This window comes from Telopea speciosissima, chromosome 6 (genome assembly GCF_018873765.1).
Source record: "Telopea speciosissima isolate NSW1024214 ecotype Mountain lineage chromosome 6, Tspe_v1, whole genome shotgun sequence".
In the NCBI taxonomy this organism is placed as follows: domain Eukaryota; kingdom Viridiplantae; phylum Streptophyta; class Magnoliopsida; order Proteales; family Proteaceae; genus Telopea; species Telopea speciosissima.
This window is the reverse complement of record NC_057921.1, coordinates 62,672,553-62,693,101: the sequence shown is the minus strand read 5'-3', so window position 1 is coordinate 62,693,101 and position 20,549 is coordinate 62,672,553. Positions and strand designations below refer to the sequence as shown.

The 20,549-nt window shown below is 37.3% G+C and overlaps 2 protein-coding genes and 1 non-coding gene across 3 annotated transcripts; all 3 read left to right on the top strand.

Annotated features, from left to right (window-relative positions):
• The first annotated feature begins 3,721 nt into the window (after positions 1-3,721).
• LOC122664758 (signal peptide peptidase-like 1) lies at positions 3,722-14,064 on the top strand. Its single transcript, XM_043860730.1, has 3 exons — positions 3,722-4,807; positions 10,359-10,559; positions 13,795-14,064. Exons 1-3 carry the CDS (start codon positions 4,010-4,012, stop codon positions 13,909-13,911), a joined length of 1,116 nt encoding a protein of 371 aa, XP_043716665.1. The 5' UTR covers positions 3,722-4,009; the 3' UTR covers positions 13,912-14,064.
• Positions 14,065-16,778: 2,714 nt separating this feature from the next.
• Positions 16,779-16,852, top strand: TRNAV-CAC. Its single transcript has one exon. It is a non-coding gene; the product is annotated as a tRNA-Val (tRNA).
• A 924-nt stretch (positions 16,853-17,776) lies between these two features.
• Positions 17,777-18,987, top strand: LOC122664786. Its single transcript, XM_043860763.1, has 2 exons — positions 17,777-18,060; positions 18,557-18,987. The coding sequence occupies exons 1-2, from the start codon at positions 17,814-17,816 to the stop codon at positions 18,775-18,777; spliced, it is 468 nt and encodes a 155-aa protein (XP_043716698.1). The 5' UTR covers positions 17,777-17,813; the 3' UTR covers positions 18,778-18,987.
• The last annotated feature ends 1,562 nt before the right edge of the window (positions 18,988-20,549 follow it).

Genomic DNA, 20,549 nt, shown 5'->3' with positions numbered 1-20,549 from the left:
CCCAAGGTGACACCCAAGTGACCCCAACAGTTCCTCTTTTGCCTTTGGTGAAGGGAAACTGCCTCCTTTATCAAATATGTTAAGAGTTTTAAGTAGATTATACATCATAATTAAAATCAAAACTTATATTTTTCTTTTCAAAAGCATTAATTTCACTTCCCTTTTCCTTCACATGCAACCAAATAGAGCCAAAGCAAAGATGGTGGGAACACCTAATTATCAAGGGACCCCGACAGTATTGACATGGCTGAATCCTTTCTTCCTGTGCTTCTGTATAAAACAGATTTGAAAGAAACTAAAACCCTCCTCAAATACATGAGTGTGGACATTATTGTAATTTGTAGTACTAATTTTTCTAACTTGTTTACCTAGATAGGTTGCATGCCCACGCCCACGCACATGCCCATGTCCACGCCTTAAAGAGGAAACAAGTATGTAAGTCTTACCATAATGTCAACCCTCCCTATATTTTAAGCTCATGTTCAAAGTTCAATCTAATCCAGGTTAGGCGCAACCGTTTAACCAAACGCCTAATAGAGATCTATTGCATTCGGAACTTGGAGAGAGAGAGAGAGAGAGACACCGGGCAGTGGATTTGACGGCTCTCCTATGAACCCAACACCCAGGTAGTACCCAGTGAGGCATCCAACAGCTGAGCTGCTAGGCATGCATGGGGATGTGTGCCTACTTGGAGCCCAACTGTTGGATGCCTCACTGGGCACTGGGCTTGCAAGAGAGGTGCCCGATCCCTAGGGAATGGTTGGCTTCAAATAATGTCAACCCTCCCATGTATTATCACCAAAGATGCCTTTTACCCTTGTAATAGCCTAGGTTCCAGCCAGGATTTAAAAACCTGGAATCAGAATCCGGAACAGAATTGACTTGGATTGGTCTTAAAATTGACATATTCCAATAGGGGTGATGTCAATTGGTCGGTTTGAATCAGTTTTGATGTGAGAATGAGTGAGTCCAAACATGTTCCAACAAAGGTGCATCTGTTTTGGTTTGGATTTGATTTGATTTGATTTGGATTCCAATAAGCATGAAAAAGTGTGTTTTTTTTTCTAATTTCGGGCTGGTTACAGTTTCCTGGCAGCTTATACCTGTTTGGATTCGATTTTATCGATTCAGTGTTTTTTCGTTTTGGTGCAGTCTGATTTGGGTTTGGTGACGCAAAACCCTAGTCCTAAACATGATCCATTAAACTCATATCGATTTTCGATTCAGGCTGATTTCAATCAATTTGAATTCATTGGTTCGAGGAGAATCTGGATCAGCTTTGAATGGTTCCAATCCGGATTAGCTGGAATTGACCTATCCGTTTCGATTCTTAATACCCTGAATGCATCTGTTCACCCAAATGCCTACAAGAGATCCATGACATTTGGAACTTGAAACGAGATCGTTACTGTGGGAGTGGTTGGCTCGCAAGAATGTCAATCCTCCCGCGTAACGTCACCGTAGATGTCTTTTTCCTTCATGGTCACCTCTTCACTTGAGATTATCTTAAGTTCAATCTGAACCAGCTTAGAGGCTCCAACCATTTGATTAAACGCCTAAAAGAGATCTATGCCATTTGGAACTTGAAGCGAGAGTGAGATTGTGGGAGTAGTTGGCTTGCAATAATGTCAACCCTCCCATGTATTATCACCCTACATGCTTTGTTCCCTCGTGATCACCTCTTTAACTTTTAAGATTTATATTTAAAGTTCAATCTAAACCAGCTTAGGCTGCAACTGTTCAAACGAACATCTGCAAGAGATCTATGACATTTGAAATTTGGAGTGAGATTGAGACCGTGGGAGTGGTTGGCTTGCATGCAATAGCGTCACGTCAACCCTCCCATGTATTATCACCCTACAAGCCTTTTCCCCTCACGGTCACTTCTTTTACTTACAAACTTGTGTTGAAATTCAATTCGGACCAGCTTAGTTAGATACCAACCGTTCAACCAAATGCCAAAGAGATCTATGTCATTAGAATCTTGGATAAGGATTTAGTTCACGGTATCAGTGCCGTTGTCAAACACCGCTGATATCGATAGCGATATCAATACGGATCGGACGTACATATAAGATCGAATTGGATGATTTTACCATAGAGGGTAATATGGTTTTTTTCTTTTTTTTTTTTATTCTTTGGTAGAAAGTAATATGGTTTTTTTTCTAACACTTAACTCTCATAGGCTAATATGGTCTTTTTCTTATCACTTTAACAGCTATTTTTGATGGAATGGGTAAGGTTTAAATGAAAATATTTTGGGTGATGTCATCACTCAATAGCCATTTTTTACGGTACGATTGATAGAATCTTCTGAGTTCAGGGAAGGGGAGAAAAATTACCCAATATCCAGGGGTGGGATTTGTCATTAGGGCATCATCAAGAGGAGGAGTAATTTACCCAAAAATTATTTAGTCTTCCTTGGGATCTTCTATACCACCGACCTGGTCTTGGGCTGGTATCGGTATCAGCCATGGCTGATATGCCCGATCCAACACCAATTCCTTAATCCATGATCTTGGAGTGAAGTGAGTTTGTGGCAATGGTTGGCAGGCTTGATGTCTTTGGATCATGCTTTAAAAACTAGGAATCGGGTTTGAGATCGATTCTAACTGATTTTGAAATCGATCAAGATCAATAAGTAATCGATGAGAATCGGTCTAGCATTACCCTAACCCTAATCTGCAATCAGAATCATGATCAACCTTGGCTGAATCCGATTTGAAGTTCTTGATTACTAAAACCATGCTTTGGACTAGGTTCATAAACCCCTATAAGGTTTTAGTATGATTCTCAAAATACCCTCCGATACCTTCCCATGCAACATCTGATTTGGATCCATAAAAATTTACCACTAATTTACCACTAATTTTCCTTAAAAATATATTTTTTTATCATTTTAACCCTTTCCATATCCTGTCACCATCACTGGATACAGTATTGGGATCAATCACTTGTATGACCAATACATATTACCTGATACGAACCATACGATAACGATACGATACCGATACTTCAAACCATGGGGTATGCAAAATGATGCTATTTACCGTGAACTAACAGTATGGTTTTAAAAGAGCGATGCGATAGCTGTTAGTTCGTGGCTATAGAGGCCTTAGAGGGTCAATGGCGTGAGCTGCACTGTGAAACACTCTTCCGGCTGAAGGAGGCCTTTACTGGAACTGGAATTTACTCTTCAAGTCCAAGGTAAGTCTTCCCAAAAGGCCAATGGCCCAAACTCCCTCTAGTTTAAGTTGGATTGGACAGAAACATGAACTCTTCTCGTCTCTCTCATCTTTCTCATCTTTGTTGTTGGTTATTTACTTTTTCTGTTTGCGCTTGCTTATTAGCTGAGTATAAGAATTTTCAACTTCAAACTCATCTGAATTGAGATCTCCATTTGTTACATTACTGCTGATCTTGTGTTTCTCGACTCAATTGCATATGTAATCGCTCGTTTTTGTTCCTGATTGCCAACTTATGGTTTTCAGAACATCTACATGAAAAATTCAGTCTCTTTTATCTGATTTGGATCCCTAAATCGTCAGATTTGGAAAGAATATTTTTTTTTTTTGGCGAAAATGTGGTTTCAGCTCCAGTATCGAAGCTATAAATTCATATTGAGGACTGTTCATGAAAAACAAGAAAAATAGAAAAAAAAAATCATATTGAGGACTGTTTTAGCTTTTTCTATTTCTTTTGTTACGTTTTAGTTTTTTTTTTTCCAGGTGTTGTAGGCTCCGCGAATTATTTTTCAGGTGATTCTTTTGTACGTCATTTGAATTGTAATTGTTTATCGTCGGGTGATTACTGTACAGTTTGCATGAATTCTCACTTCCTTCTCGGTTGATTCTAATGCGGGTTGCGTGAATTTCTCCAGTCAAATTTCCGGTGGAGAAACACTGCAGTTATGGTAGCAGAAACACGGAATCGTTAGGGTTTTTGTTCTTCGGCGCATGTTAATTTCCGTGCAGAAGAACTAAGTGGGAAGAGAATTGAAACAATTATAATGGAGCCGTTATGGAAGCTAGCATTTTTGCTGGAGCCTGCACCTGTCACTCTCATTTTGACAGCAGTAGCAGTGACCTTTGGATCTGCATTTCGAGCTTTAAATTACGGGAAAGAAATGGAGCGAAACCGTGATTTTTCTGAGGCATCCATCACATTAGATAGGTCTCAAGCACTCATGATCCCAGTGATGAGCTCTTGCAGCCTACTGCTTATGTTCTACCTCTTCTCCTCTGTATCGCAGCTGCTCACAGCCTTCACAGCCGTGGCATCTGCCTCTTCCCTCTACTTCTGTCTATCACCCTATGTCACATATTTCAAGGTGCAATTCGGTCTGGTGGATCCTTTTGTGTCGCGTTGCTGCTCGAAGTCATTCACTCGATGTCAAGGGATACTTGTGTTAATATGCACAGGGATCGTTCTGGCCTGGCTTGTTTCTGGGCATTGGATGTTGAACAACTTGTTGGGAATTTCAATATGTATTGCGTTTGTGAGCCACGTTCGCCTTCCAAACATTAAAACCTGTGCACTGCTTCTTGTTTGCTTGTTTGTGTACGATATATTCTGGGTTTTCTTTTCAGAGAGACTATTTGGCGAGAATGTTATGGTCTCTGTTGCCACACAGCAAGCGTCTAATCCTGTTCACACAGTGGCTAATACTTTGAGCCTTCCGGGCCTGCAACTGATAACGAAGAAATTGGAGTTGCCCGTGAAGATTGTGTTCCCTAGGAATTTGTTGGGTGGAATGATTCCTGGAGCTAATGCAACAGACTTCATGATGCTTGGTCTTGGAGATATGGTACGACATTCTGTTTTCTTAGATGATTTACTGTGGTTTCTAGTAGGCTTTGCAAATGGTATCATAATTTATCGCTGTAAAATTTTTGTGTCCTGGAATTTGGCTCTCTTTTATCCATGAAATGGTTATTCAGTACCATGGAGCGAATACATGGGGACAATTAGATACCAAATTCATTTTTCTTAGAATGATTACGTAAGCTTAGTCTCACCGTTTCAGTTCATAAGATCCAACTTCATGATTTAGTAGGTCAAAATGCTGTCACCATATTCAAGAGATACAACTGTGTTCCTTGCATACACATGATGATTGCAATTGTCTGTTCAGAAGTGGATCTGCCGATGATTTAGTTGGTCAAAGTATTGCCACCCTATTTAAGAAATAGTGTTTTCCTTACATACACATGGATGATTGCAATTTTCTGTTCAAAAGAGAATCTGGCGATGCTATGGATCAGATCATCCATTTGGTGTTGCATCAAGGTTCAACCCTTCTTTTTTATTTATTTATTTTGGGGGGGGGGGGGGGAGAGTGTTCTCTGTAACATGTTCTTTCCTATTCGGAGAGGATTCTCTCAGATGCCATCAACTGGGCTAGAAGCTTTTTTTTTTTTTTTTTTTTTTTTTTTGGGGGGGGGGGGTTGGGTTGGAAACTGGTCCAATACCTGGTCATTTTGGTATATTTCAATTGGACTATTTTTGTAGTTTCTCTTTGTACTAATCAATTAGGCCTCAGACCTGTGACTTTCTCATTAAATGTGTTATAAATGGATGCTAATTGTATAATGGGGCCTTTCTTTTATAATCTCTGCATTCTGAGCTTAATATCCCTTTCTCCTTTATTATCCCAGTGGCAGAGGATAAACACAAGAAATCTTTGCAGGGTTGTCATCTATGTTTTGTTGGCACCCTTTGCTCCCTACATAAATGTAACTCATGCTGTAAATTTCCCCAAAAGTAGTCAATAGAAGACTCCAATAGTTTGTTGTCACTTATGTTGGCTTGATTTTTCTTTTGTAATGTGATGCCATGACAAGCATCTTTACCATCCAAAATTTAGTAGAGTGTTTTAAAGACAATTTCAATGTGCTTCTTGACAACTGAAATTTAGTAGCATCACCTTAGTACATTGTTATGAAGGGCTGTTTCGGGTGCCATCTGCTATTACATTTTGTATGCCTAGATTTCTACATGAATAGGGTTTTCCATGATGGTGGTTTTAGTTATCGATTTGTAATTTTATACTTCTTTTGGTAGAGCCTTTGTAGTTCCTTGGAATGCTTGTTACGAGTCTTACGACGTGGGAGCTTCTATGGGGCATGACTATTGTTGGAAATTCTTTTGACAGTCAACTCTAGTTTAATGCCTACCAAGAATATCCTCTATGTCAACTGAAATGGGATTTGTGACATTTACATTCTTTTTGCTTCAGTATTCTAGGAAATTTTAGTTTGCATTGTTTGAAATTCTTTGGGCTGTTAAATCCAATTTAGTACATACTAAAAATATAATAGGGAGAGGGTTTCCTGAAAGGCAACGTAGCCTCTGTGCCAGCGTGGGGGCCAATGGGAGCATGCGCGGAAGCATCAATAGTGGGCGGGATTTCCGTTTTTCATGGGGGCAGGTGGTCATTTCGTGCGCCTCTGTGTCTGCGCGCAGGGGTCACGATGCCTTGCAGGGTTCTTTTTCCCAATATAATATATGTCAACTGAAATGGGACTTATGGGACTGACATTGGTTTTGCTGCAGTATCCTTGGAAATCAAATTTTGTACTTTCCATTATTTAGTATCGACGGCTTAGTCTGAAGTGGCAAAAAGGTGAAGTCCCCTCCCACCATTCCTTGGTCATAGGCAGCATTGCTCTTCTCTTCATTCTTTCCTATTGTATCCGTAGCTGTCCTGAATCTTTTTATTTCGGTGAAGAGAGTGGTGACTAGCCTTCATGTTCTTCCCACTAGTCACTGTTTGTATTCTATTTCTTTGTTGAGATCCTATGGTTTATGTATTCATTTCCTTCTTAGCCAAAATGGTTAATTTGGGTGGGTTGAGAACAGGTTAAGTGTTGATCTACTATGGCTCTAAAATTGCCTAGGTATGTGGCATGGATGCCAAAGATTCAGCAGTTGACCCCCAGAATGGCATGGGGACATGGTTGCCGAAAAGCTTAAATTTAAAAAAAAATAAAATTGAAGGAAGATAATAGAAGTAAGATTTGAAGAAATATAAAAAGAAAATGAAGGTAGATTTGTGAGGTAAGGGAAAAAAGACCATGATCTTCATTATTGAGAGAGGATAAAGAAGCTTTAAAAGAGAAACTTGGTTGACTGGAGGAAAAAATCCTGTTGATTTATTACAAAAAAAAAATAAAAAAAATAGAGGAACCTCATTCATCAGATAATGAATAACAAATAGAGTAAGCAAGCTAGATATTCCTGTTAGAACTTTAATAAAGTTATCGCATTTAAAAAATAATTAGTAGTAGCTCTGAAGAGCTTGTTAATAATTGTTTAAATACCAAATTGAGAATGCTACACTGCTGTACATTCTTTATTTATAGATCTTACCAAAAAAAAAAAATTCATTGCCTATTCGATTTAAAAAGCTTCAATCGCTTTTGTAAGAGCTGGGACAAAATGTGGTAGGCAGTAATAACTTTTTCCAACTTTCCATTTTACCTTTCTTAGATCAATAAACTGATTTCATCACTCACCTGATATGGACCGGGATAACTTATAACGGTCCTTAATCACTAATCAGAAGATCAGTAAGTTATAAGTGGCTCAAGAAATGATAGGTTAAAGAAAGGTGATGTGGCTTGTTTTCAAATGAATTTTCCAGAAACAGGTTAAGGAATCTGTTATTCAATTTGATTCTGTGCTTCACTTTGCTTTGCTATAAGTAATTGGTGAACGTCGTGACAGATAACTAGAAACCTGTAAAACGTGATTAAAGTGCTGTCACAGAAGTACATACATAATTTTTAACTAGAAACCTTTAAAACATGATTAAAGTACTGTCACAGAAATACAACACATCATTGTTGTGGCAGCCTGTGTAAGAGTGCCAAATGCTAACACTTTTGGCTGACAGAACTTCTTCACCAAGTCATATGGAATATCGGTTTAACTATTAACCCTGTCTTTTTGGTTTCTTCTAACAGTATCTGGAAGCCAGACTGGTGGCAGTCAACTTTCAATACCTTCTGGATCTTTGCCTCCTGTTATTATCTTCCTGTACCAGATGAAAAATGGTGGGGAAAAAAAAACATGATATAGTCCTGTGCCAAATAAATTGTTATGGTTTGGAACATTCATTTGTTTGTGGTTGCTCCTTTATGTTGAGCATCATGTCAATGCGACTACAACAATGGGTCATTGTCAAATATAGTAAATGTTAACTCTGATAAAGAAGTGATGAATAGTTAGGAAGGTTCAGGAACACGGACTCCATTATGTTTTGTTCTTTATGAAGTTATTTTCTGGAGATTTTTTTTATTAGTCTCACATATATTGTTTTACTGATTGAAAGAATTTACGCTTTTCTGTTATTTTGGAAAAAGAGAGGCTATGCTATTTAGAATGAGATAAGACAATGCTTACATATCTGTAACAGTTTACATAAGAACTGCCTTAAAACCAAAGCAATAGCATTATTAAGTAATTTAAATACAATTTATTCTTAAGGGTTATATTTACAATACAATCAACTCAGCCAAAATCAACAAAGTCTACCATCTACATTCTAATACAATGAATTTACTATAAGTTAAATTTAAAATATTTTTATAATTTTTGTAATTACTTATGTTCCTATTGCGTTGGACTAGAATGTAAATTTTTAGTGTGTATAATTGGGGAGTACCTTTAATTTGATAGGGTTTGAGGCTGCTGAAAAGTCTGATTATTCATACCATAAAACCTAGGTCCTAGACTAGTCAAATCACTAACCTCAAGCTCCTATAGCTGTAATATTGTGTTATATTTATTATTTTTTGATAAATAACGTAAGGATTCTGGAGAAGATGATTACAAAATGTTACTAAATACCCTGAAGATAACTTTAAAAGTTTAAGTTCCAACGTCCAATAGCATTTCATAGTTTTTATTTTTCATTTCTTATTTTTATGAATTATAGAACTTTTAGACTAAACTCATCTATTGTAGGTATATTTTAGTTCTAGTTATTTCAACAAACTTTCAGTGGTTACGAAATATTGAGATATCCTAATTAAAAAACAATGTGGCAACACTCGTCATTGTGTGAGGTATGCTATAATCTGAAAGGCCTTCACTAAGGAAATTGATTTGCCCAGCTAATTTATTTTATAGCCTTCACACCAGAAGCTCACCGTTGGAACTTGGAAGGTTGTATTTATGCACTTAACAAACCATTGTGTTACATTACGTATTTCTTGGAAGCACATATCTGTTACCCAAAAATCTACAATAAAAATGTTTGTAATGTTACCTAAGGTTTCTGTTGCTTAAACTGACCCTACGAAACATAAAAGTTTTCCTAGTTATTGTAGGGTTAACACTGAGTTGAGTAATGACAACACATTTCTGTTAAAAAGGAAAATGCTGCAGATTGTGTGATTATGTAATTTAATATGGTTAACGACCCCTTGGCTGTACAATTTATTTTAGCTGATGAGCCACCTGCTTGATGGGTGATGACATAGGGGGAAAAAGCCATATAAATGCAAAGTCTATACACTTTGAGCAAGATTTTATCTACCAACCAAAAAAAAGAAATAGCTGAGGCGCTAGCCCATATGATTTTATATGGCCATTCAAGATGTAGCCAACCAAATGGATGATTCATACTGATGTATTGGTTGGTGGGTTGGTTGGATGCTCTTCTCTTGATGCTTGTTTTGACCTGCACTTAATCCAATAAATTGTGTCAGATATCTCATTTTTGTCATGCTATAATGTGATTAACCAAATATCACTTAGAAAATATCACTGTTCGATATCTGAAGTGGTCAATCGCTTGAACAATCTCAAATATGATTATTGTTGATTTAACAGTTATTTTTTTTCATTTATTTCACCTTTACCCCCTCTCTGCCCCTCCACACTTGCCTACATCCACTACCAAGAGATACTCACACTCTTGGACTTTCTAGTATCTCACGATCACTTTCCTATGGTAGCAGTGATCAAGCCTTCTCACAATTGCTTTACCTTGGTAGCATGGAGGAAACTCACGTATTAATGGTTGCCTGTACTGTCTCAGCAACGAATCTGTAAATATTGTATATCTTCTCGTATCTAACTTATGCATTTGAGATATCTCAAGGGACAATTCCTTCTCTGTAAATGTCTTTCACTTCAATATATTTTGCATGGTAATATAACTTTCCACTTTCAATAAAAAAAACTGGAAGGGATGTTAGTGGAATTTCTTCTTTTCCCTCACCAGTCAGCATTTTCATGGATTGCTAATATGTACATTATGTGGTATCTTATGACCCTAAGTTCTTTGATCACTACGTCGGAGTGATAATCACATTTTTTACCTCCAAAATTTGATGGTGGATTTACAGGCCATCCCTGCTATGCTTATTGCATTGGTGCTCTGTTTCGATCATCAGAAGAGCCGGGATTCAACAGGCACTTTAGATATATCTTCCCCAAAACAACACAAATACATATGGTATGCACTTTCTGGATATGCCATTGGACTTGTAGCTGCTTTAGCCGCTGGGATCTTGACTCATTTACCCCAACCTGCCCTTCTGTATCTGGTATGTGTTCATTGATAAATTTATTTGCAACCTTCTATTAGAAAAGAAAAACTTGATGCATCTTGATTAGCATATATAACTAGGATGTATTATGCTTCATCTGTTATCATTTCCATACTGCACCTGGAAATTTTCTGTTAGGTTTTTCTCTTATACGGGTGATTCTCCACTTTTTGCTTCTATACTTGGCCTGAGTGATGCTTCAAACTGAAATTTTCGATGTACTATTGGAGTTTGAACTTGTTCTTTGCTTTCTCAACCCTTTTGTTGAGCTGCTTTTACTGTTCAAACTATCAGGGTTTTTTTATATATACTTTGATAAAATGTTATATTTAGCTTTGCTGCTATGTATGAAATTGATGGCCTTGATTTTCCTTATTTCCCTATTTTGACACAACCATCAAATTATTACCTTTCTATTTCATTTTAAGAGTTGGGAAAGATATGGAAAAATACATTAGGCATGTTAATAATTTAATAGATAATGAACATGCTTTGTCCTAAATGCTATTGATTACTGAAATTGAGAAGATCAGTGGTAATTTATGTGTTAGGAGAAAAATGCCATAATTAAATTTAGGGAAAAGGACGGACACGCTGCCCGCAATATGCGGCTACACACCCTCTCACAATCACCGACACACTCTTCCCTCTCCTCAATGACCATGCGAGCCCTCCTATATGACAAACCAACACCCACCGAAATGCACTTTCCCTCCCCCCCCAATGGGCTTGGCGTGTAGGTTGCCGATATACTATGCCCGCCTTTCGATATCTCTCTCTTTAATTTATAAAGGAAATGTTATCATATTATTATATGATTATCTGCCGATAGCATCTTATTAGGTGAAAATTCCATATTAGGTGGATGTATTCTACTTCTATAGATAGAGAATGTGAGCTGTAAAAGCTACTTATTTCACGCAAACTAATGGACTAGGATGAAAGACTTTCTATTTTGGGTATTGGGTACCCTGGATACCCAAAAAGAGGTCCTTTTGGCATTCCAGAACATTCTACATTGAAAGGCCTCAACTGGATCTTGACTCTACCATCTAAGGAGAGACTCCTAGCCACTTTAGCAAAAGCTGTGCTGTCAATGGGTGAACAAATGGTACGAACTGAGGAGTTTTCCTTTGTTCCTGGTCGTACCTATTGTGCTAGAACAACAGAGAAGGAAATAACAACAATTAAAAATAAAGGATAAGTTTTAACTGAGGAAACGTGGCCTCACTAATACACAGGTGTTACTTCGTTTGTCCAAAAGCATACCACTCCTTTTCTATTCATTAAATAGTAAAACCCAACGTACAAGATAATAGGCAAAATATTAGCCTTATTTATTACCCATGTACTACTCTACTAACAGTCCATATACTGCTACCCAATAACTTTATTCCACCTACACCACTAGTTAAAACTGCCCTACAGACTTGGTCAACTTAAAAGACACGTTATACTCAAACTCCAGACTCCTACATGGAAATGGATACGATAGGTCATTCATGCCAACCTTTATTCATGGCATTTGAAAAGTGGTTATAGCCAGCCATCTATGTAACAACAAACTTGAATCAGATGTGTTGAGTTATATATTGCTAGTGTTGTCGCACAATGAAGTGCATCCTTGTGCAAATTTAAATTCCTATACCAACTCTTCAAAACTTGCAGAGGAAATCTGCTCACAGATTAATGGACTAGAGCTTTGCAGTTATTGGCCTTGAGCATCGTTTCAAGTATTAGGATCAGCTTAGTGTATTTAAGTAAGGTGGGTATTCCCTCATTGGGACTTTATTTTTTACCTATCTTCTTTTTATATGAATAACAAAAAAATTTATTGAATCAGAAGAAGAGGTTACATCAACTCTATGTACAAGAGAACAAAAGAACCACTACACCTGAAAATCATAGGCCCCAGAAAATAGGTGGAAGAGAAAACAAACTCCCCAATCTATAACCCTGTCTCACACACACCCTCCCTAGCCAGAAGATCAGCCATGGCATTAGGAGTTTCTACCTGTCTCGAGTTAGGCCTTATCCCCTTTGTTTATTTCTTCTCATAAATCATAATACTAATAAAATCCTCAGAGCTTGCTTGTTGCCCTGGCGCTCTACTTTGATTTTAAAACTATAGAAAGCTATTCATCATAAGAGCCTCCAATTTATTTTCTAAAACGTAAAAGCCTAAGATGGACTAAAATTTGTGAGCTGAATTTGTGGTACTTATGCTGTGTAAATCAGTCTATCATTGTGGAAGATCAAATGGTTTTGATAAATTATTTCTTTTTACTGTAGTCATTTTTAGGTATATTCATTGGTTATGTGAGACAGTAATTCATCCTGAATGTTTTTTCATTGTTCTTTCTTATGTCCTTTATCTATTTTATTCTATCTTATGTTTCCCACTGAGTCCTTGTCTTCGTTATGGTATGGATGTATCCAGTTGCTGGCTATCCGTCTTTTTGTGTTCTGCACCTTATATCCATGTTTGATGAAGGTTATCGTCAGCTGTAATCCATGAATAGTTACACATGCACCTAATCCAAAGCTCGCTCTTCATTTTTTTTATTTCCTTTCTTGATGAATAATATATTGGTATTTCTTGGATGAGTTGTAGTTCCAAAATTAGAGGCTTTCTGCTCCAATGAAAGAATCAGTGCATATAATGTCTTCAGCAATACTAATTACAATTCGGGATGAAGTATATGTTTGCTAGAATCATTTAATCACTGTGACATTTTAAGTATCATGTACTAACTTAGTTGCAATCAGATGTCTAACCTTAGTGGACTGCATCCAAAGCAGTAATTGTTACATTTGTGCATGGTTATGTCTGATTTAGCCATGCCTATGCGAACAAACCTTGTGGCACTGCTCCATCAAGGGTGAGCTTTATATGGCAGATCAAGTATTGTCTGTATGTCAAATATCCTGCAGTATTACGATATTTTCAGTGATTTCTGAAAGACTCTAAAGGAATTTGTTCTGCTTATCCTAGCAGACAGCTCCTACCTGTAGTTACAAAATGTAGGCTTAAAATGGGGAAGATGGTGGAGATGGGAGTAAACTAGACCAAGTTTGCTCCCACCTACAGATGTTAATTATTAGGATCAAGTATTTCTTGGATGTGTGTTTTTTTTTTTTTCGTTGAGGGGAACGTCTTTTGTGCTTCAAAAGAAGCACTGTACTTTGCCCCCTTGAACTGAAATTTTCTTTCCACCTTATGTGAGTGCAGGTGCCTTCAACTCTGGGACCCATCATTGTCCTCTCATGGCTGAGAAAGGAACTTGCAGAGCTATGGGAAGGGACGACGCAAAACCTCAATGAGAAGTCTCGTTTGCCAGAGGTTTAAGTGACTTTATCTTCAGCATCGGCCACTGGCATCGATGTACTGGCAGAGCCCAACCTATACTGTAAATTCCTCTATGGATCGCTCTGCCCCTACCCGAGGAACCTTGATATAGCAATAACAATTTAATGTTCTATGAAATAGTATTTACTTTCTAATAGTTGACCTGACCACTTATGCTCCCCTTAAATGTCCATTATAAGACAAATATGGACTGCCCACTGTCTCAGTGAACTGTAATGAAGTACGTCAGAATCAAGGTCTATTTTGGATGTTATGATGCATATCTTAGTGGTGGTGGAAGCATGGATTAGCAAAAGCTAGCTCTGCCTTATGGTTGCTCCAAAGCTGTTCCTTGGCTGCAGTGTTGGTTACTCAAGAGATGACACTGATACCTTTTGTGCTTCATTTTGAGAATGGGCAGTGATTTGTATATGGACTAGTAGAGTGAAAGGGCACTTATATGGAGAAGAATGTATTATCATTGAGCTCCATAATAGGTGGTTTGGCCTTGAATGGCTGTGGAAAGCATGCACTGTCGGTCTGGGTCTTGCCCCAGAATGGGGTGCCTATGTCTTGTATTCTATGGTTTGGGTTGAGAGAAGAAATTCTTGGTAAAACAGGGAGGCGAGAGGAAGAGAACTTGTAATCCTATTCGCCATTACTAGTGAAGTATCTTCATATAGTTGTAAAACCTTAAGGAAATAGGTTCAGAGATCCAAAGAAACCAGAATCGCAGTGATAGGTTTAAAAACCAGAATTCAAGAGATTTATAATAACAAATAATCCAAGGTTAAGATTTAATCCAAAAAATGGTTTTCCCAAAATCTGGTTTAAATGTGATAGTCATGTATAGAGTTATGAAGGTGTATCCATAGGAAATTTGAAACAGATTTCCAAAATTGAATACCGATTGCACGACTTTAAGAACTCAAAATCAATGATCAAAAGTGATTCAAAAATATAACAAAATTCAGTAATGGCTTTAGAATGTTAATCTAAAACCGACATTCAAATCTGGTCTTAAAATAAGGTAAAATTAAGAATCTAATTTGAAGTAGGATTCTAGTTAAGAAAACAACAATAGGATCAAATTTTGAAACTGTGGGTTTGTGTGTGTTTAAAATGTAATCCGATTGCCAAATATGAAATCAGATTTGAAATCTTAGACGTAACTATAAAGAAACTGAAATTCCAGCTATGGATAAGATGGACAAGAATGGAAGAAAGATGAATATGAACCAAGCATCTCATGTGGAACTTGATTGGAATCCCACTTATCCTTCCTTAGCATCTGACCAAGGGTTCCTTGACAATAAGTAAATCTACCCTAATAATAGTTATTTAATGAAATTAAATAATTCAAACTAACATAATAAAGTACTTCCTCCTACCCATTCAGACGGCTTATTTACCACCCAAAAAAAAAACCACCCTTAGATTAAAAACCCAAACATGTATTTAACCCAATCCAAGGACTATTTCCACTAAATTAAGTCCAATTTTGTGTTTTATACTACTTTTATCTGCATCATAAGCATTTTCAGAACTTTCAAGACTTTTTTTTTTGGGTATAGGACCCAATCTTGGATGTAGCTACAAATCATTGTCCACATTCTTGGTACAAAACAAGAATGTGCTCATTGTTCCTAAAATTGTGCCTAAGATGTTAATTTGCATGAGACGGAGGGAGAGAGGAGGAGTGAAAGACACCTCAGGTTTAAAAGCTACAATTTGATAAATTAGTGAGAAATTCAAGCTTGCATGTAGTTAAACCCTGGGTATTCTCGAATCCGGATCAGCTACCCACATGGGGATGGGTGGAGACAGATTTGACCCCTCCATGGGGCGTGGATCCCATACCTTAGAGACGGGTCCCACACCCCCATGGAGGGTTTAGATCTGTCCCCGCCCGTCCCCATGTGGGTAGCAGATCTGAACTCGGCATTGTCTATCTATAAATTAGTGCCCTGCTCAAATTGTTGCACCTAGATATTAGGGATATACAAGGAAGATGAATTGAGTTTCTCCTCATCCACGACATCTGACCTTTGGATTAAACTGAGGAATGATGTTTTCGATTTTGTACAACAAGAGATGGGAGTTAATAATGAAACTCACCTACCTAAGAGTCCAACCATAAGGTCACATGCTAATAGATGAAAAGACGACAACCAAAAAAAGAACTTTCTCCGAAGAAGATAGATTGAGTGGGTTATTTGTGAAAAGTAAAAACTATCCCCTTTATGTCTTAATTTGGGTTCCAAAGGAACTTATCTATATGGTCGTGCCTATTAGGATAACATATGTACTTTTTTTTATAGGGGAAATTACATGATTAGCTACTTTTGGGCTTTCGTTTACAAAATTGTTCACTCTAATGTTTGAGTCAACAAAAATAAACAAAAACAAGTTAAGGTTTACAAAACTGGACAAAATAATGTCTCTCCCTCCCACACTTACTTTTTTAGACATTTTTACCCGTCATTGCCTTCTCGCCCAGGCATCCTCCATTCCCTGAAACCCTACCCTTGTCCTAGCCGCCGACATTCTCTGCTACCCCAAGTAACAGAGGAAAAAATAAAAAGAGATTTTTTCAGAGGGGAATTGCCGAGGAAGGAAGAAGAGTCACTGTTTTGTCTAATTTTGTAAAACTAAACTTGTTTTTGTCTATTTTTGTTAACTCAAACATAGGGTGGACAGTTTTGTAAATAAAAATTCAAAAGTAATTAATTATGTAATTTTCGAAGTCCAAATATGTATATTGGTGGCCAAATAATATCTGTAAAATGATGCAACTACTTAGAGTGTAGTTGGGGTTGCAAATTATTATAGTTTGTTAAATATTATGTAACCATATGTAATAACTTGTCTGGGTGGTGTAGTTGGTCATCACGCTAGTCTCACACACTAGAGGTCCCCAGTTCGAACCTGGGCTCAGACATTCTGTGTTTTTCATTTTCATGGTGATGAAAATTTTTGTTTCTAAGTCAGTTATGGTATCCGTTTTCATGGTGATGAAATATAACCTGATAAAACATCTTTATTCAATTTAGGATCATTTCTTTAAATTGCTCTCCACTTCTAAGTTCATAATCTTCATGGTAGCTTCATTGATGTTACCTACATATCGTGGTGAAAGTTATACCTCAAAAAGGAACCCACAACCCCTTGGGGTTATCTTACGCCTGATCGACCCTTTTTATGGAAAATGGATAGATTCCTTGATTTAAGGCATGAATGAAATTCGGGAAAAAATTATATCTATAACATCTAATATAACAATACTAAACACCTTTAATGTGTCACACTACAACTCCTGTAGGGAGTGCACCTACCAAGTAACATTAAAAACAAATAGTATTGTGGTAATTAACGTGTTACCTAAGTCATACACAGTGTTGTATACCAAAGAAAGCAGCCATTTAGTCACTTTATGCTAAATTCAGTTAAGTTTGAGTATCATATTTCATAATTTATTCTGTTCTAGGTTTGGTTCCGGATACAACATAGGATCTAAGACAGCTTACACAAGCAGTAACCGTTTTTTTCTTCGGTTGGGGGAGGGGGAGGGAGAGGGACGAGGGTGTTATGCATTAGAAAGGCAGCCAACACTAGGTTAACATTGTCCAACAGCTCCAGCCTCCTGAGCCCAGAGGGGATTTGGGTGTAATAATTGAAAATATAAGGGAGAAAGTTGTAATTGGGGCAAAGTACAGAGGAGGGGATGAAATTTTCCCTTGTTTTAAAGTATTTTGGTTCCGTGCTTGGGAAAATGTTGCAGAGCTGCCCTCGCTCCAGAGTCTTTAAGAACACAACTGAAAATATTTGAATTTGAAAGAGCCGCGTCGAAGACCTACCGCCTGATCTACGGCCACGCGCTACTGAGATTCCGAACTGAAACAATGGCGGACGAGTCTTGGCAACTTGAAACTCGAACCTCGGAAGATAAGGGTGAAGGCAACGAACTCGAAGAAGTAGAGAAGCTGGAGGTGGAAGTGAAGCAAATGGCTGAAAGAATCCTCCATTACCGGACAACGCTTCCGGATCAGTTCAAGAAAACCGTTTCTTCAGTCCTTGCTGCTCAGAGACCTATTCTTCCAAATCTCGACGCCACGGCTCAACTTGGAGTCGATGGAGATCGTGTCTCAGGTGCGTTCTAGGGTTTCACATTTTGTTCCTAATTTAATCTTGGATTTCTATTATAAGCTGCTCTTCTTAATGCTTGGAATTCTAACTAGTTTCCTTACATGGTTTATATTTTCAATCAACTCTGCCAATGTGTTAATTCATGCGCAATTTTAGTGGCATCAGTAACTTCAGTGTTCCATGGTTCCTCTGGAACTTCAGACTCCTGAGTTGCTGCATCTTGGTGGGCGGCTGCTTTCCTTTTTTATTTTTTATTTTTTTTACTAAGCTTGAATTGAACACATGTTTGTACAATGTGCAATTATGCATACAAAAACAGAATACATAGATTCCTGTTTCCCAACTAGGCCACTGCCACTGCCACTGCCACTGCCACTGCACCTAATCCATAATTTCTGCTGTGAACTTTTAATCCTTATGATTACCCCACCCCCAAGAAAAATCCTTTTTATTTCTTCAAATGTATCTTCAAACTGTTGACCATATCTAAACTGTACAGATGCAGGAGAACATATTGAGTCATCTAAAGGTGCATTAGTAGCAGAAGAGGATCCTGAGACCAAGGAGATAATACGGTTGCTAACACTCAAGATTTCTAGTAATGTATCTGCTATGCCCATCATTTTGAAGAGGATGAATGAGTGTATTTCTATGATTGATAGGCTAGATTCATTCAATGGATCCATACATCCTATTTTTAAAAGGAAACGGACAAGCTGACCAAGTTCACTTAATTTTAAGAGTCCTCACCGTCCTGTCATTTGAAGATGATAAATGATTGTATTTCTGATGTGGCCACGGAAGTGGCTGTTGATCTGCCTGTACGAAGGAACAATAGGCAGAGAAATAAACCTCTTGCCTTAAGGGACTATGTACAACAGAATAACAGAGTCGGTTGAATTGAGTTAGTTGTTGTAAACAGAATCATTTGAGTTGAGTTAATTAGAATATTGAGTTAGTTTGTTGTAAACAGAATTAGTGAGTTAGTCGGGCATTGTTAAATAAGAAGGGATGGTCCTTGCAAAGAGACAGAAAAAAGTAAGATAGTTCTCTCTCTGTTCTTCTCCCTTCTCTCTGTAACCCTGATTCTGGTTCAATATAATAGTCTTTCCATTGGATTAACGCCTTGGTTCCCAACAACTTCCCTGATTCAAGATACTGATATATATATATATATGTATATATTGGAACCAGCATCCTGCTTCTAACTGGAGAAGTGCAAGCTGACTAATCTTTTGTTATCAATTTCAAGTTCCTCCTTATTGTATTATAATTACTAACAAGCTTTTCTTTCGGCGTGTACCATAATGTATTTATCATTCATGTTCCAAAAGAATTATTCCAATACACTAAGGTGACAAAAAGAAGGCTGATTTATAGAATTAATTTTCTTTCCTAGCTTTTTCATCTTGCTTACACAAATAGATGTATGCCAAGAGGTGTTGTACAGTAGCACATCCTTGCCTTTGATAAGATGGATTAGTTTATGGGTTCTTTTTTTCCTGTTGTACACTTAGAAAATATTCAATTTTTCATCTTACTAATAACCTGCTCTGTATGCTTTATTTATTTACTTGTGAATTTTCTGTTTGTGTGTGTCTTTTTCCCTGATGTATGTCATATATAGGGTAAATAAGCTGTTGCAAGATCATAGAGTAAACTAGAATTGGTGGTTGGTTCAGTGAAACCATTTTTGACTATGAGCTGCACAAAATTAATTTTTATTATAAATTTCATTAATGTCATACTGTCATGAATGTGTATCTATGTTGTGACATTCATTACATTTCTTGATTGATGGTTTCTTGGTCATTTGAAACATGATTCAGTGTATTTTGTAATTGCTGATTGGAAAACCTACTCTTTCTTGGCCTTGTTAAGTGTCACATTTTGTTGGTAAATAGCTGAAACCAAACCTATGGTTGTTACATTGTACAAGCCCTATCATCTTGTCGTTCAAGCCCTTTACTGGTGAAAATTTTCTGGAAAAAATGTATGACCTATGAGAGGATGAAATAAGAAGTGAACGTTAAAACTAGGGCTCACAAAAAGTTTTGAAAAACTTCTAAATGGTCAACTTTTTTTTTATATTCTCTACGTGTGTTTCTTTTGGACAACTCAAAATGTTATCCATGCAACTGAATGAAATTTATCAAGAAATTGAATTTATGAGAAAAAAATTACCAAGAGTTATAGATTAACTTGAAGCTGTGGACTCAGCCCTGTAGATTCATTAGCTCAGTATTGCTGTAAATCAGAAAATTGTAGAGCCTTTTTATGGATGAATACCAAAGGAAACAATAAATCCAAGATAGAAACTCTATGTGGATGACTCAGTAAATTAACAAGTGCCATTGTAGGGATGGGGGAATTGAGTTAACTGTAGGATATAGGAATTTATTTCTTTGGGTTATTTTTGTAATTGGAAATTTTTATTTTACTTTATTTATTGTGTTGAAGTTAGATAAGTTAGTAGCAATAGGGATCATGAG

Bases quoted from the DNA above. Each gene is read 5' to 3' on its own strand.
- LOC122664758 (XM_043860730.1), top strand. From the start codon at position 4,010: ATGGAGCCGTTATGGAAGCTAGCATTTTTGCTGGAGCCTGCACCTGTC. The intron at 4,808-10,358 runs GTACGACATTCT...GTGGATTTACAG, and splicing joins TGCTTGGTCTTGGAGATATG to GCCATCCCTGCTATGCTTAT. The intron at 10,560-13,794 runs GTATGTGTTCAT...ATGTGAGTGCAG, and splicing joins AACCTGCCCTTCTGTATCTG to GTGCCTTCAACTCTGGGACC.
- LOC122664786 (XM_043860763.1), top strand. From the start codon at position 17,814: ATGGCGGACGAGTCTTGGCAACTTGAAACTCGAACCTCGGAAGATAAG. The intron at 18,061-18,556 runs GTGCGTTCTAGG...TAAACTGTACAG, and splicing joins CGATGGAGATCGTGTCTCAG to ATGCAGGAGAACATATTGAG.